This window comes from Bos indicus, chromosome 26 (genome assembly GCF_029378745.1).
Source record: "Bos indicus isolate NIAB-ARS_2022 breed Sahiwal x Tharparkar chromosome 26, NIAB-ARS_B.indTharparkar_mat_pri_1.0, whole genome shotgun sequence".
Lineage (NCBI taxonomy): Eukaryota > Metazoa > Chordata > Mammalia > Artiodactyla > Bovidae > Bos > Bos indicus.
Window position 1 is genome coordinate 33,610,644 of NC_091785.1, and position 18,288 is coordinate 33,628,931.

Sequence of the window (18,288 nt, forward strand, 5' to 3'; positions counted from 1 at the left end):
ACTGAGCTTTAAGCACTAGAAACCATTTGACTAACAATTATTGTGGAATTTAATAAAATTGCCTTATAAACTCAAAATCAGACATTTGTGTTCAGATAGACATTTTGCAAAGGGACCAAAACCTATCTTATATTCATTCAAAGTTTCACATGAATATACCCCACAATGGTCAGGAAAGATTGAGGGCAGGAGGAGAAGGGGACAACAGAGGATGACATGGTTGGATGGCATCACCGACTCAGTGGACATGAGTTTGAGTAAACTCCGGGAGTTGGTGATGGACAGGGAGGCCTGGCGTGCTGCAGTTCATGGGGTCGCAAAGAGTTGGACACGACTGAACTGAACTGAACTGATAAGCATCTCAGTTTTCTGAAGAAGAGAAATCAGTTATTTGCTTCCTTTTATAAATTATATATGTCAAATAAGTCACATGTGTTGTAAAGTCTACTCAGTGCCAGAAAATTTAAACAACTGTCAAATTAAGAAAAAAAATATCAACTAAGGCCAATTGAATGTACTCTTCCAGAACACATATTTGGTCTTCCAACATTCTTTACTTACAACCATGAAAACATATGTTCCATTTCCCCCTTACAATAGCTGTCTAGTACCAGAAAATACAGAGGGAGGTGCAAATGAAATTAGCTTGTAATTGTCACTCAATCTTTTTACATCTCGTCAAGATGTAGTTCATTGAAGAATGAAATTGAGAAAAAAAGGCATAAAGCAATATGCCTTTTTTTCCCTCTGGCATATTGCTTTATCTGGCAACCTAGATAAGAAATTCACTTTCTAAGAAAAAGAATCCTGCTACTCAGCGAAATATTTTTCAAGACATGCATTGATCCCTTTGGTGCTACTACGCAGTGACAGGCTAAACACAGCCAGTCTGAGTCCTCAGGATTTTTCTTCAATGAATAGATGAGGATGCTTTACTCCTAGCAAACACACCATGCTGATATAGGTCCTTTAGTTTGTTTTTTTTTTTTTAAAAAGAAAGATAAAGTACTTAGAATTTGTTTTCCTAAGTGAGTCAAGTTGAAACCTGTGTAATCGTTTGCCTGCTATTTTCTGGCTTTGAAATCCACTTTCCATAAATAGGGCAAATATAGACGACAGCCCAACCCCTGATTAAACTGTCACAGGGTGTGTCATGGGCTAGAGGGTTGCCAAACTGAGACCTGACCATCCAAAAGGGTAGTCTCCCAGGAAGTCACTTTATCACATACCTGGCCATACTGGTCCATGTATTCCTTTGGCAACGGACCCTCAGCTCCAGCAGCAGGGCCAGCCATTCCCTTCATTTCTCTTTGATATTGTTGATGGTATCTCACCTATTTGGAGGGGAGAGAAGGATACACCTGGTAAATTTAGCCTCTTATGCACACGGGTTAGAAGAGTCAAAATGAATGTCTACGGAATGCTCTTTTTCTGCTCGAGTCTAGGGAGTGTGTCTTAGACATAAAAGTGCCTGATCATTGTTCTAGTAAAACTGACTGAAAACTCTGAAGGAAAGTTCCTTCTTGGATCCACAGTGCACACAAAAGAAGGCAGGAAGCTGGACTTGCCAGGTCTGGGTAACTTCCTGACTCCTCCCCTCCTGTGACAACATAGCCTGGGACACTTACATCACTTGCCAGCTCGTTGGCTCTTTTGGCTATCTGATAAGCAGGTGTGATCATAGCAGGAAAACTGCCTTTCCCTCTCTGCTGTTCATAGGCCTCTGTGTATCTCACCTGAAAAAAGAAATATTTTGAATCACATACCACATTCCCACCATCTACCGGGCAATCTGAGTGAGAAGCCCCTCTAAGGGCTCCCATAACACCTGCACATCTCCCATCAGATCTCTTAGGCAACGTAGTAGGTTTAGCGCTTGATAGACTCTTGTTTACCATTTTATTCCCAACACCCAGCTCAGTGTCTGATACATGGAGATGCTCAGGCCAGAATTCAACACATACTTGTGAGTACCTGCTGCAGGCCAACCAAGGCAAGCAGAAGCCACTCGTTAAGCTGAACCTGGATTCGTGCTTAAGCTTCCCAATCAGAACAACACTAAGTTTTCAGTCTTATTATGCTGTGGAGCAACTGGAATTGAAAAGGCAAATGGTACAAATTCTTCGGAAGTTCTATTCTGTAATTTGCAGTGACAAGGAGAGAATTCTTTCAGGTTAATCAGAAATATCTGGTTTGTTACTGAAGTGAAGTGAAGGGAGTGAAGTCGCTCAGTCGTGTCCAACTCTTTGCGGCCCCATGAACTGTAGCCTACCGGGCTTCTCCGTCCACGGGATTTTCCAGGCAAGAGTACTGGAGCGGGTTGCCATTTCCTTCTCCAGAGGATCTGCCTGACCCAGGGATCGAACCTGTGTCTCCTGCATCGTAGGCAGACACTTTACCGTCTGAGTTTTCTAAGGAAGAGTTTTCACGTGGCCTGTGCTAGCTGCTGAATCTGACCTGACCACCCTTCTCCACGTTAGGAAAGAGTGGGGAACCTTAAAGAAGAATCACAGCATCTGGCCACCATCATTGCTTTCTTTTCTTTTTGGCCACTCCACATGGCATGGGACTCCATAGACTTCCCTGGTGGCTCAGACAGTAAAGAATCTGCCTGCAATGTGGGAGACCCAGGTTTGATCCCTGGCTCAGGAAGATCCTCTGGAGAAAGGAATGGCAACCCACCCCAGGATTCTTGCCTGGGGAAATTCCATGGACAGAGGAGCCTGGCGGGCAGCAACCTGTGGGGTTGCAAAGAGTCAGATGTGACTGAGCGACTAACACACAAATGGTATGGGAGATCCTAGTTCCCAGACCAGGGATTGAACCCAGGCCCCCCTGCAGTGGAAGCATGGAGTCCTATCCACTAGACCACCAGGGAAATCCCTGGCTTCTATCATTTCTTACATCACTTTGAAGCTGTCCACCAGCCTTGGCCCGGAGCAGCTCGGGGGTATCCGCCACCGTGCTGAACCTGGAGATGCGCTCATCATGCCCTCTCTTGTACTCCACCTGGCGAAGAGACAGCACGAAGTCAAGGTAACACCCAGCAGCTTTTGTAGGACCTCTCCCTGCAGCTGTCCTAAAGCTACACCACTGGGCAACACTCAAGGCAAACCTATGGCAAGTCTTTCTGGCCTGCTTTATGGGCTCCTCTCCAAAAACACGTACATGTGTTCAGTCCAAGAGAGTGCCAGGAACTGCTAAACTTGAACAAATATTCATTTGTCTCCGTAACAATCACATGAGGCAGGACTATGATTTGCCCCATTTTACAGATGAGCAGCTGGGAACACAGAGGTTAAGTAATTCGTGCAGGGTCCCACAGATATGAAGCAAGAGAGCCAGGATTCGAATCCCAATACAGCTGGCTCCAGAATCTGAGCTCTAAATCAACCAGCTATGCTGTTCTTCAGTAGGATCTGCCATCCTCTTAATAAAAATCAGTGTCCTTGATGCTTAACCTCGAAATATTATTTGGTTCAGTTTCGGGGTGAGTGACATGGTCTTCTCTCCATTGATAGAGGAGGCACAGGCATAGAGAATGACTGATATACAAAAGATAAGAACACAGTATTCTTCATAATATTGTACTCAGGGTACCTACTGCCCCCAAAGAACTCTCCTGTTGGATTTTACCTGAATCCCAGGGATTCACTAATGACAAAAATTAGTGTAATCAATGGTGAGTTAGCAGTAAGACACTCACTTGGCTGGCCAGCTGGTTGGCGATCTTGGCCCTTTGATAAGCAGGTGTGATCATGGCTGGAAAACTCCCTTTTCCTCTCTGTTGCTCATAGTCTTCTGGATACTCCTGTTGGTGAGACCAATGTCAGCATGAGAACCAACAGGATCTCCAATGGGAATGAATAAACTGCAACAGCAAGCATCATCAGAACCGATGCAACTGGATGTATATGGTACTAGGAAAATATTTTGGTCTCCTGGAATAAATTTGAAAATTATTCACTTGGTGATTTAAATTAACACCTTCAAGGCTAAAGAAATCATATTTCCTAGGTCAAAGAGTTTCCCTTTCATTGTTTATATTAAACTCTGTGGAACCTGGCACAACCCAAGGGAGGCCCCTTGACTCAAAGGCTTGTAAGATAATGCAGCAATTATTCCGCAGGAGACCTTTCAGCAACTCATCCGCTAGACACAGTTCTGGGCTTCCCTGGTAGCTCAGTCGGTAAAGAATCTGCCTGCAGTGCAGGGCACCTACGTTAGATCCCTGGGTCAGGAAGATCCCCTGGAGAAGGAAATGGCAACCCACTCCACTATTCTTGCCTGGAAAGTCCTTATGGACTGAGAAGCCTGGCAGGCTCCTCAGTCCATGGGCCCGCAGTCCATGGCGGGCTCTCCAGTTCATAGGGTCACAGAGTTGGACACAACTTAACGACTCAACCACCACCAGACACATTTCTACAGCACTGGGAGTGAAATATCTGTTCTTTTCTCCTCCTTACTTTTGAATATCTTTGCTAGTCTGCTTTCCTAACAAAACACAGCACCTTAGCAACTATGCTTCAGTTGCTTTCTTTCCATGTGCTAAAGAAAACTTACTCAAGACTAACAATATTTTCCAAAGTGGTTTCTTCAAAAGACAGGTGCCCTGGGTTTAGGGAGAGGACTAGAGGATACAGCATGCAAATCATTAAGGAATTCCATAGCCTGGGGTAAAATTGTCTTTCCTACAATGAAAACCTACTAAGATCTCTCTTATGGTGCGACAGGTCCAAAATCTAAAATAGGGCATCAGGGCTGATTCTGAAGGCTCTGGTAGGAAATCCATTTCTTTGCCCTTTCCAGCTTCAAGAGGCTGTCCACAGTTCTTGGTTTACAGCCCTAAACAGTTTTGACCTCTGTTTCTGTTGTCACATCATCTTTTCTCTGACTCTGACTCTCCTGCCTCCCTCCTTATAAGCACCCTTATGACCACGTTTGGTCCATGTTAATCATCCAGGATAATCTTCCTATCTCAAGATCCTTACCTTAATTAGGAGCTTGAGTTTAGCAGATACAAACTACTATATATAAAATAAACAGCAAGGTCCCACTGGCTAGCACAGAGAACTATATTCATTATCTTGTAATTAATTATAATGGAAAAGAACATGAAAAAGAATATACACGCCTATGTATGTATACATCTAACTGAATCACTCTGCTGTACGTCAGAAACTAACACAACGCTGTAAATCACATATATGTACATTTGTTCTGTTGCTCAGTCGTGTCCAACTCTTCGCAACCCAATGGACTGTAGCCCATCAGGCTCCTCTGTCCATGGGATTTTCCAGGCCAGAATACTGCAGTGGGCTGCCATTTCCTCCTCCAGGGGATCTTCCCAACCCAAGGATCAAATCCGTGTCTCCCTTGTCTCCAGCCTCTCCTGCATTGACAGGTGGATTCTTTACCACTGAGCTACCTGGGAAGCAAAGCAGCTATATTCTGTTAAAAAAATCCCTACCTTCATCATACCTTTGGCCATGCATAGTAGCATATTCACAGGTTCCAGGGACTAGGACATGGGAATGTTTGGGCGAGGGCCAGTATTCTATCACAATCTTAATGAACATTCAAGCTAACTGCTAAAGTAATCTTCTAGGCCCCTTACCTCACCCAGTGACTTTCGTGCCTCCACCATCCTTACGATTTCAGGGTCTGGAAGAGCTCCTGGGCACCAGGCGTCCCCTTCCCTGTATCCACTCCAATAGGCTCTCTGGAGAGGAGAAACACAAGTGCATACAAACACACAGCCCACACACTTGCTTGGCAAGATCACCCTACCTACCCGACCCTTCCAGCAACACCCACCCACACCGTCAACATAAGATAGAAAAGACAGAAATTCTCTTAAAATTATAAACTCCTCCTGATACATGGCAGGTCTCAGCTAGCCAAAATGTTCATTTTTTCCAAACTAGAAAATAACCTCATCTCCTAAATAACCAAAACTTTCAGAGATTGACTGATATCACAGCAGAGTTCCAAACGTAACTTAACTTTTTTTTGCACGTTATTGCACCAAGATGGGGCAGCGGGGAGTTGCTGTGGACAAGCCACCTATCTGAGCTTAATCAGCATTATTCAGCCAAGCTTCAAAAATCTGCTACCTGTTGTGTGCCAAGCGCTAGATTAAGCAATTAGCACTAGGAAAAGACAATCAAAAAAAAAAAGAAAAAATTCTTCTTTTAAGATATGTGTGGTTTTTCTAGTGAGATAAAACTAATATATGAAACAATTAGCAATTAGAAAACGCTTGGTGCTTAAAGGTACTGTATTGAAGATAAACACAGTGAGAGTTTTGAGAAAGCAATCTCCATGTGAGGGCCCTGATTTGGACAGGAATTTGAGCTGGACCTCCAGGGGTGAGGTCAGTTACCAGATGATGCAAAGAGACAAGAAAAAGCATCTGCTCAAGGAGGTCTGTTCCATGAAAGCAGAGATTTTTGTCTGTTTTGTGCACTGATGTATTCCAGCAGCCTGGAATAGTGCCTGGCATATAATACTCAATAACGGCATGCTGATCTTAAAAAGGCAAAAAATAAAAACACACATGTTGAATAAATTCTAAGAGTGGGGACTACCATGAATAAAAGCATGAGGGCAATGATAGACTTTGTGTGAAAGACCATGAGGAAATAGGTTTGACTGGAACTGGGGGGAAGAGATAGGGAGCCAAGGGGGCTGAAGGTACAGCAAGCTGGACAGGTTGGGTAGAACCATGCTTTGGCGATCTGGAAAGTCAGATCATTCATATGTGAAAATACGCTCAACTATACTCACAATCAGGAAAGTTTAAACAGAAAAAAACAAGATACAGGTTGTCAAAACTTTTGTCTGGTAATACCAAGTATTGTGAAAACGTGGGAAACAGACCATGGAGGTCTTCTGTAGACCGCTGGAAGGACAAGATGGATAAAAGAAAGCTTAACCAATTCCCTCTCGAAGTAATGCTGACTACACATGTCACCTGCACAATGTGTCATTCCTTTCTCTGCTTCCAAACCTGTTTATAACTCTCGCCTCACCTCATCCACCTGTGGTTGCCTGTTAGGTGCGGCGGCCTCATCCTTGGATTTCATGTCCCAGTGAAAAACCGACTTAAACCGTTCACCATCCTCCTGGCCACCGATCTGCACAGTGAAGATGTCGTCAGTAATGTTTCCATCAGAAATGAGAAAGGTAACAAACAACACAGAACGAAATTGGGGGCGGGGGGAGCGGGTCCTACGTCTCAACTACAGAGCATCCTAACTGTACGACAAAGCCACACTGTACTGTCAAGAGTCACCACCGGCTTCATCTGTACCACCAGCCAAGTGGCACATGGATAGCACCTACTGTGTGCAAAGCTCTATTTTGCAGCGCAAATAAAAAGACAATGTCTCTACAAGCTTATCACACAGTACCAAGTATTCAGCTTAGAAACACCAGACATGAGAGCAGTGGTTCCTAACTAGCCTGTGCAACACTCAGGGAGCTTGTTCAATGCTGGCTCCTCAAATTCATGTAGGTGTTCTCCTATGCTTTATGATTCCACCTTTCACATCTTGATCCATAACACACCCTGTATTAATGTTTATGTATAGGTATGAGGTAGGTATCAAGTCCATTTCTTCTACGTAAGTGTCCAGTCACTCGGGTACCATTTATTTAAAGATGATTCCTGCTACTCTGAATTGCAGTGGTGCTCTTGTTGTAACTCCAGTAACCACATATGTGCACCTCTATTTCTTAACCTTGTATTGTTCTCCACTGAGCTGTCAATTCTACAGTACTGCCAATACTACACTGAGTTAACAACTAGAAGAGGCACCCTGGTGGCTCAGATGGTAAAGAATCCGCCTGCCATGTAGGAGACCTGGATTCGATCCTTGGATGGGGAAGATCCTCTGCAGAAGGGAACTTCAATATTCTTGCCTGGAGAATTTCATGGACAGAGGAGCCTAGAAACCTGGTAACCTAAGTCCTTTGATTTTGTTCTTCAAGATTTCTTGGCCATTCTAGAATCACTGTATGCTCATATCAATTTTAGAATCAGTTTGTCTATTTTTATGAAAAACACCAGAATCTTGGCTGGGACTGCATTGACTGCGTCAATCAATTTGAAGAGAACTGACATCTAACCATATCTTCACGATTTCAGAATAGGCAAAGATTTCTTAAGGGCAGCATAAGAAGAACTAACCACAAAAGAAAATATCAGGGCTCAGGTTCAAACCCAGATATCATAATGTTTGAGATCCAAGATGGAACCCAGAAATCTGCAACTTAAACAAGTTGAAATTTAAATCATTGATTTTACAGATGAGGAAAGAAGCTCAGAGAAGAGAAGTGAACTTATTGAAATCATTCAGCAGGTTAGCAAAGCCAGATTTAGAACCCGGGAATTTTAGTTCCCTGTCAAGGGCACTTTGTCTGGGCTTGCTTAATGCAGCACTAACATGTATATTTTTAAGTACATAAATTGAGAAATCTTTACATGCCTTTTCCCTTGGCTATTGAGAAATTACCTAAACACTACATAAACTCATGGCAAAGTTTCATGTAAGCAGCTCCACTGACATTTGGGGCCAGTTCATTTCTTGTTGGGGGCACCCTGTCTAGCTCATGGCAGGATGCTGAGCAAGATGGGTGGTCTCTATCCACCAGATGTCACCAGTATTCTTACCGTCCCAGTTTTGACCAGAAAAAGTCCCTCAGACGTCACCAAATATCCCCTAGGAGGTAAAATCGCCCTCCTTTACAGCCACTGACTAAAGGAATCAGAATCACGTGACCAAAGTACACAGGAATCTGTATTTTCTGCCCTTCTCCCACAGTATAGGCAGTGAGGGGAAGGCGGGGGTGCCTGCCTCCCTAGAGACCTTTCACAGGGCTCATGACTATTTGGAGGAAATAGGAAGAGGAAAAAAGCCATAAATGTTATTTGTGGAATAAGAAAGCATTAAGGGTTAAAGTTCATTCTCTGAATAGGAGAGAATCTAGATGTCCTGTTCTGCTAAAAGTTCCATTCACACCTACCAAACAGGAAATTTTGTCTTACTGAATATTTATTTATGCATTTATTTTTCGAAGAGTGATATTTAAAAAAACAGAAAAATGTTGACCAGCTTCAAATGCCATTTCACCTTTATCGCCGTAACTGAAGAATCCCTTTCTTTCCTTTTTTAATTTTAGCACATGCACTATGAATCTGTTTTTTATTCAGTTGGCAAAGTCTCCCAGAGAAGAAAAGGGAGTAAGAATGCAACCCACAACATTCCCCAGTGGGGTTGTAAGATCTGGGGCCTAGAAGGGACATGAGTGTCCACTTGATTTTTCCCCTGGTGGGAAAGGAGGAGAAAGGGGTCTCAGCAGTCAGTTGTTCTGTACACATGCACACGCACACACGCACACGTATACACATATATGCATACACACACAGACACACACGTGTGTGTACACGCATGCACGCATATGCATGTACACACATATGCGAGTATATACACATGCACGTAAACACACATCCACCATATACACACAGAGATAACACACATATACACATATACACATACCACACACATACACAAATGTGCACACAGGCATGTATATACACATTCATGTATATACGCACATGTATATACACCATGTATACACACATGTATACATGTGCACACATATTTACACCTACATACACACATATATACACTCCCCATATGCAAACACACATATTTACACACATACACACATATTCACATAGATGTGAACTAACACACACACACAGACTTCCTGGGAAGCTCACGTCACTGCCTGTGGCTGGAAATAGAACCAGCCATAATCTCGCTCCAGGTCCGGCCTGTCATACAAGTTACAAAAAAGTGAATTCGCCACCACTTCAAAGGAAGGAAGTACTGCCTGATCTGTTGTAAGATTTTGCCACACCCTAGGTACGTGGGAGTAGGCTGACTGAGCAGTTTAGGATGTGGGTCCTAGAGTAATAGAGATCTGGGTTTGTATACATTCAACTGGCCGGGAAAAACTGGGCAAGTTCCTTAACTTCTGTGAGCCTCAGCCTCTCCAGCTATAATGTAATACTGCAGAGGGTTTTGTGAAGAACAAGTGAGATTATACAGACAAAGGGCCTTGCAACATGCCTGGCACTCTGTCGAACTGAGAGTTAAGTTCAGTACAGTCAATTTTGAGTTAGACATTAAGAGACAAACACAAACAACAAAACCCACACAAACAAGCAAAAACAGATGAAAGCAAAATCGTAAAAGAATCCGCCTTCTCAGTAATGGATGGCTTGAGAACTCTTCAGGCTTCTCAGTTGTTAGAAGTCAATGCTAGATATAGGAACAACTCTCCAAGCCTCAGTTTCCGCACCAGTAGAATGGGATAATAATAGTATTTACTTTATTGGATTGTAATGTATTAAGTTAGTTAAGCAATTACACAGTAAATGTTACCTAAACTTGTTAAAAAAATAAATAAATAAACTCACAACTGGAGCAAAGCACTTAGTGAAATAAGCTAGTTGGCAACTATGTGTAGAAAGCCATGATCAGGATAAGCTCAAGCTAAACCGTCTTCTTGAGGAGGACGTGGCCTGGGCAGGCAGGAGAGTCAGGATAGGGTGAGGTAACATGAGGAAGGCAGATTACTAGAGAGCCTTCCACCTCCTGTGTCATTCTCTAATTTTAGAAAGCTGCTAGTTCCATCCCCTAAGCAACTTGCTATGGGGCCCGGGGGAGGCGAGTGAAATGATTCATCATTTTAATAAATGCAAGCGTCTGGTCAATAGTTACCTGACAAAACTCTACTGTTAGTTTTTCAAAACAGGTTGGTTAATCAATATGGCCTCCTGGCCTACCCAAACATTAGCTCCAGATCAAAATATCTCGGACCTACCCCTACCCACAGGGTAAGAGATCTTAAACACTACCGAATGCAGAGAGATTTAAGAGTGTGGAACTAGAGGTTTCCATGTCTGTACCCAAATACAATGGGCAAAGAAAAGGGCTTTGTGATATTTTCCAACTATATATGATTTGTTTTATGTATTAAGCACCTGGTGTACGTATGGCCTGCTGTATCAATGTGTACAGAGCGGACAGACACAAGGAGATTAAAATGGATACAAGATCTCAGATATTCAAGCTGGATTATCCTGGATGGGCGTCTATGTTGTGGTAGGACAAATAGCAATATTTGTTACTTAAACATGCCTGGGTGTAAACCTGCCCATTTTCTGCCTAGATGTAAATCTGCCCATTTTCTCCATATTTACAGAGACACTTAAAAACTAAGAAACGCCTGAGCTAAGCAATTTTCTTTAAATACTATTTTGAAATTCAAAATTAAGTAACTTACCCCACAAATGGCCTCTGGAGGTTTCCGCACATTTAGATTTAATGGAGTGTAATAGACACTTGTAAAAGTGTTGTTCTTGGGGTTATGGCTACAAAAAGTAGATATAAATCAGAATTAGAAATGTACTTTATCCAAGACGACTGAGTGACTATTCTTAAAGGAAGAGTCACTTTTTACATCAAAAAAATATAAGACGTAATAATTAAATTCAAGAGTTTCCAGGCAATAAGTCGTAAAGAAAGAAAAGCAAATCAAATAAATTCAACCTATTTAACGTAAACACCAAATTTAACTGAAATTATTTACCTGAAATTATTTAAAAGAAAACATTTTAAAGCTTTCTGCATAGCCACATCAATTATACTGTTCTGCATAATCTTTAATAATTTGACATGGGGTTACAGAGGATAGATTTTGTTTTTCACTTGTAAGAAATCTGAAATTTTCAACTTTCTGTCCATTGCATAAAATCCTGTGTCAGATCTCTTTAATGACTGTATGTAAGTAAAAACTTTTGAGAAGACATTTCTTGGGTTCTTGGATTTAACCCTGGAGTGTGCAATTTGAACCTCTGGTTGGTTACTTATTTAAAAAAAAAAACAAACACATATAATTCAAGAGGTGGTGGGGAAGGACATCAAACACTTACGCGTGACAGTATGGCTTTTTCTGGTAACTCACAAAGTTATTCACTGATAGCATCATCTTGCAAACTTCACAGTGAAAACAAGCTTTGTGCCATATCTAGAAACCAAATAGAAAAGATTGAGCAAAATTACCTTTTCTTTCATTCTCAGGAATCATATATTTCAGGGCAAAAAAAAAATGAGCTTTAGGGATAAAATGATGATAAAACTCATACTCGGCTACAAATTTTTGAGACAATACAGGAGATGTAGCTAGAAATTGGTAGAACTGAAGAAAAGTGGGGAAAACATTATATCTTGGTGGCTCAGAAAAACCCACATGTCCATATGTGACAAGATATATTTCCCAAGTTTGTGACAATTTGCAAAGGCCAAAAAATGTCTACTGACCTGGTCTAGACAGTTGATCTTCTCAGCAGGGTATACCCCGTACCCACACCTAGAACAAGCCTGCACATTCATCGTGAAGTCTGAAGAGAGAAGACCAAGATCGGTAACAGGCAAGAAATCCAAAGAGAAGCCACCGTCTGGTTGTTCAAGCCTCCAAAGTCCTGACTCCTATTAAATTCCTGTGGGCACCTTGACCGTTCAGTATCCAACTTCCACTCTCCTCTGCCGACGTTCTGGTTTGAAGTCGGTGGCTGGATGGTTTTTAAAGCTGCCACTTACTCAAAGGGCTATTTTGGAGACTTGCTCGGCACGCATGCGTCTGGGTAATAAGGTGGAGGTATTTCTAGCTGACATGTTTCTCTAAATAGAAAAGTGAACTCACAACAGCATCATGTTTATGTGGATGACCAAATCCTTGTGTATGATCAGGCAGCATGCAGTAGTTTAACACTAGCTGTGATCATAACCCAAGAAAAGAAGCCAAAGGCATACCCCACACCCTCATACGACGACAAAATGAGAAAAGCTCTCTCTGTGAGGCCTGTGACTAAAGCAGAAGGTCCAACTCACCCCTCCGAGGAAAATGAAAAAAGATTTACTCACTCCATAGAGGGTAAATACCATATTTGAAATTTAGCCTTATCTCTTAAAAATGTTTAATATCATCCAACCATAAAAAAGAATGAAATAAGGCTATTTCTAGCAACATGCATGGATCTAGAGATGACTGAAAGTAAGTCAGACAGAGAAAGACAAATACCGTATGATATATCACTTATATGGGGAATCTAAAACAGGACACAAATGAATGTACCTGAAACAAAAACGACTCAGTCATAGAGAACAGACTTGCGGTTGCCAAGGGAGAGCTGGATGGGGGTGGGAAGGCTTGGGAGTTTGGGATTAGCAGAGGCAAACTGTTATAGATAGGACGGATAAACAACAGGATCCTACGGTATGGCACAGGGAACTGTATTCAAAACCCTGTGACAAACCATAATGGAAAAGAATACGAACAAGAATATACATATGTATAACTGAGTCACTCTGCTGTACAGCAGAAATTAACACAATATTGTAAACCAACAGTACTTCAATGAAATGTTTTTAAATAGATTAAAATCTTTATAAGAGTAGGACGGAAAATTTATTAAGATATCAATTCAGGTTTAGCTTCTGCAAGGATGCAAAAATAAGGGCAGATGAGAACTCTCTGAGTGCTGACCTCTGTTATCTTAGGCGGGTCCCAAAAGTTCTTGCCTTCCAGGTCTTGCTTAGTCCCTTGATTCCCAGGGAGCAGCGTGAAGACAGTTTGTTTTCTTGGCTTTGTGAAGCCCCTCTTTGCCTAAATGTCACTGAATACAGACCTTTCAGAAACAGCTTACAAAAAATGGCAACACATTTGTCCCCACCCCTCAGCTCACTGTTTTTCTTCTACAACCCTCTTCCTGCTTTATGTTCTTCACAGCAGTTACCACCACCTGACACCTTAAATATTAGTATATCTGCTTTTAAAAATTATCTGTCTCCTCCATCAAGATATTTCATCAAAATAGGGTCCTTGGTCCATGTTGTCCTTTCTGTATTCCTGATGCAGAGAACAAGGTCTGATACAGAAAACGTGCTCAACAAATATTTATCAAATCAAAGAAATCAACACTGATGCCAACATGCCTGCTGGGACCGAGGTGAAGCCACAGGTCACAGGCCCCATCTGAACCACCTCTCCACCCCAGCCAGCTTGTGATGAGGGAATCAGTAGCCAGCAGGGACAAATATTCTGACTCTTCCAGAAAAGCCAGCTATCTGCATCTGCACCTGAAATTCCCTCTTTTGAAAAACACTGGGAATAAAACCATAAAACAGGGTCATGGGCAGTAGTTAATCAGCAGGGTACCAATTAGTGACTTTCCACCTCGAGAAAAGGCTCTGAGGAAACTGCTGGGGGGACCTCGGGGAAGACAGAGAGAACCCAGTAGTGTTTCTGTGTTGTGACAGGAGAACCACGGGGAGGAGGAGGCCACAGAGCAGGTGAAGAAGAACAGCGTCCCCATGACGCTTAGGAGAGGGTGCCGTGAGGTCCCCCACAGAGAGAGAGCGGGCGCAGAGCTGCCCTCTCAGCACCAGAAGGAGACTTTGAGTAGGGGACCCGGACTCAGGAAGACTCAGGCTGAAATGTGATGCAACACGGCCTGAACAAAAGGGAACAGTAAAGGCAAAGAACTAAGACCTACAGGTTAGGGACTTCCCCGGTGGTCCAGGGGCTACGACTCTGCGCTCCCAATGCAGGGGGTCTGGGTTCGACCCCTGATCGAGGAACTAGATCTCACATCTCACAACTAAGTGTCCACATACCACAAGTAAAGATGCTGCAATACAGATTTCGTGTGCCACAACCAAGACCCGGCCAAATAATACCTTTTACAAAAAGACCTACACTTTCCCCAGATATTTTGCTCTGTGTGGGATTTCTCCAGCTATACCTGGACATGGGCTGGAAGTCTCAATAATCACTGAGAAAGAACTCTGCCCCAATCCAGAGGGATGCGGAATCGCAGCCAGATTTCCTTTAAAGAAAAATGACCTAACGCTTCTCTAAGGCTGTGATTGCATCACTGCTATAAGTTGTGAAAACAAGGATGACCCAAATGCAAGATGCTAAATCTGACTTGTACCATCACTTCTGCTTTTGAAAGGTGCTTATTATGTATCAGAAATTGTGAGAAGAAACAACCCCATAGAACTGTAAGTGGGACAGTTTAAAGACCGAAATGAACATGCATTGCTGGTGCCAGAGACACACAGCCCTCATCTGCTTTACAGACCTCGTGGATGGGCTTCCCTGTGTGCATTCTAACCCTCTCACATCAGGCAGAGCCCCTCCCCTTTCTGACAGCGATTACATCAGACCCTCCACATCTTAGCCAATGAACAAGGGTGCTCCTCTGGCCCCTGGGATCCGTTCAGACAACATGTGTTAGTCTGGATTTCCCACAAAATAGAACCTGGGGCAAAGGCTTCCATGCGAGCACTTGATTCAGAAGTGTGATCCAGGGGGCAGAAGTAAGAAGGCAGGAAGTGGAGGCGGAGAGTCAACATCCTTTCCCACAGAAGCTTTGGACGTTGGATCTCTTGGTCTCTACTTTCCAAGAAGCCACATAAGCCACTGCTACTCAGGAATGTCTGCTAAAGGAAGGAAGTGGGAAGGAAGTACCTGCTGGCCCTGCCCACCACTGACTAATGTCTGGTCCCACTGGGTGTTAACTCCCTTAGACATCCATGCTGTGCATGTGCCCAGGGAATCCCACAGCATCCTATGTCTCAATAGCAACAGGGAAAAACGCAAGGGCAACAGCAGATCAAAGACACTGTTGGCTAAACCGACATAGAGCTAGCGGCCACTGCCAAGGCTGGACTGGCATAAGTCTTAAGACAGGTGAGGCTAAGTGGATGGAAAGAGGCACCTGAAAGGTGTGTGATGTTGGCCTATCAGCAGAAAGTCCAGGACTTGGGCTTGGTGGTGGTGAGCCAGAGTCAGCTCAAGTAGAGGCCTGTTAAGCTCTGATTTAGATGCTTCTGTCAACAGTGTCCCATATTGCTTCTTTTTTTTAAGTCTTGACTCACAGGGAGATTGTGATCAATGAAAAACCCCACATTTCATTTCATATTAGTGACTATCATGTTCAGTACATGAACAATCGATTCTTTTCAACTTTACCATAGCACTTGTTTCTTTTAAATTGTATCCTATTGATGGCAGCCCCATTGCTTCAGCCAGTCAAGATCTTTTTGAACCCTGGTTCTGTCATTGAGATTATGAGGTAATTCCTCCTAGCTCTGAACCATTTCCAATGCCCTGCAGGGCCATGGATGTAAAATGGTTTTGAGATTATGAAGAGATGACCAAAGAGAAGTAAAAAGAAAGTATCAAGCCTCCGTCTGTCATCGCCAGTCTGGTTAGACTGGGCTTGTTCCTCCCATGGTGGGGGGTGTGCATGCCTACCTTAGTTTAGCTTCTCCCACAAGCAGAGCATGAGGTGAGGATTTGGCTGTAGGTGGTATATTTGGGAGATGATCTTACAAGGTAAGAATGAGGGTCTGAGGTGAGTGAACAGAGAAAGAAGAGTCAATAAAGGGCGCATCCTGAGCTAATTACCACTGGGCAACTGAGGCTCAATATTGCTAGGGATCCTCTGAGGCATTGTGTAGAATATTTCCCCAAACCATCCCACTGAAGGACAGAGGCTGGGATACTTATCCACCCGACTATCATCTCCCATTGGCTGCATCTCAGGGGCATTAACTCCCTCCACCTCTAGAGTACACCTGTCTGCACAAGCTGAACAGACTTCTACAGCTTCAGAGAAAGCCCAGAGGCATAGAAGCAGGGGGCTGATGCTGCAGGAACTTAAGGGGGTCCTGGTGACACACAAGGAGCTATTGATGAGCCGAGGGGATGAGCACAGGGTACCGCAAGGTCAGTCACTCAAGGCAACTGTGAGAAGGAGGAAGGAAAGCGTTTACATGAAATACACCATGAACTCCCACGGTCTTCTTTTCCGGCTGCTGGTGTCAATTCTGTTCCCTCCTTCCTCTTCTCTGCACCGTGCAACATGTGACCAACACTTGGGGTGGAGAATTCAAGAAGCAAGGGCTTGCCTCTAGCTGTCAGGCTTTCCCAGGTCAGAACTCCAACCCCACTCTCACCCTCATCCCTTGGTGTTTTCAGGTGCCTGGGGGTGATCACATGGGGTTAGATAGAGGCAGAGTTGATTTCAAAGTATGAAGTTGGAGGCAAGAAAAACAATTCACTCCATATAGCCTGTCAGGCTCCTCTGTCCATGGAATTTTCTAGGCAAGAATACTGGAGTGGGTTGTAATGCCCTTCTCCAGGGGATCTTCCCGACCCAGGGATTGAACCGGGGTCTGAACTGCAGGCAGATTCTTTACCCCCTGAGCCACTAGGGAAGCCCAACAATATAATACAACTTAACTTGCCATTAAGTCCCTTGGACTGCAAGGAGGTCAAATCAGTCAATCCTAAAGCAAATCAATCCTGAATATTCATTGGAAGACTGAGGTTAAAGCTGAAGCTCCAATACTTTGGCCACCTGATGTGAAGAGCCAATTCATTAGAAAAGACCCTGATGCTTGGAAATATTGAAGGCAGGAGAAGGGGACAACAGAGGACAAGATGGTTGGATGGCATCACCGACTCAATGGACATGAGTTTGAGCAAACACGAATTTGACTCAAACTCATGAGTTTGAGATGGTGAAGGACAGGGAAGCCTAGCATGCTGCAATCCATGGGGGGTTGCAAAGAGTCGGACACGACTGAGCGACTTTGAACAACAACTTTCCATTATCCCTAGAGGGCCTAAGGAAGAGACCCACCCCAGAAGGTGGGCGCCTTCTTCCCACCCCAGAGCTGTGATCCAAACTTTATTGGAGAGAGCATGTTAATGGCTTACTAGATGCAGAGAAGTTATGGGGACTATGCCAGTGGAACTTGCTAGTGATCTGTCCTCTAGTGCCAGAGAGAGCTGCTCGTGGGAAAGTATCTCAATGGAAGGACGCCTGAAGGGGGTGCCAGGGAAGTTGCTAATTGCCGGGTACTGGTGCCCAGCAGGCCCAGCTGGGCGCTGGGGAAGCCAGGTGTGTGATAGGAACCTAGAAGGTGTGCATCCCTGCTATAGGAGCCCGATTCCTCCAAAGTATGCCAGACACACCAGAGCCAGGGAACAAAACCTTTAACTCCTGCAGTCTCTCACTTTTTGCCTTTTTATACAGTTGATGGGGTTCTCATGGCAAGTGTACTGGGGTGGTTTGCATTCCCTCCTCCAAGGGGTCACGTTTTGTCAGAACTTCCCACTAAGACCCGTCTGTCC

General features: G+C 43.7%; 1 protein-coding gene across 5 annotated transcripts in view; it reads right to left on the reverse strand.

Annotated features, from left to right (window-relative positions):
* Positions 1-12,646, reverse strand: part of NRAP (nebulin related anchoring protein) — a 75,342-nt gene extending 62,696 nt beyond the window's left edge. For all 5 annotated transcript variants that reach the window (XM_019988625.2, XM_019988621.2, XM_019988622.2 and 2 more), the window contains exons 1-9: positions 12,399-12,646; positions 12,011-12,105; positions 11,362-11,449; positions 7,035-7,139; positions 5,618-5,722; positions 3,707-3,811; positions 2,905-3,009; positions 1,629-1,736; positions 1,230-1,334 (exon numbers count right to left, since the gene is read on the reverse strand). In XM_019988625.2, coding sequence (XP_019844184.2) covers positions 1,230-1,334; positions 1,629-1,736; positions 2,905-3,009; positions 3,707-3,811; positions 5,618-5,722; positions 7,035-7,139; positions 11,362-11,449; positions 12,011-12,105; positions 12,399-12,470 — 888 coding nt within the window. In that variant the 5' untranslated portion in view covers positions 12,471-12,646. The remainder of the gene's footprint in view (positions 1-1,229; positions 1,335-1,628; positions 1,737-2,904; positions 3,010-3,706; positions 3,812-5,617; positions 5,723-7,034; positions 7,140-11,361; positions 11,450-12,010; positions 12,106-12,398) is intronic.
* Between the last annotated feature and the right edge of the window lie 5,642 nt (positions 12,647-18,288).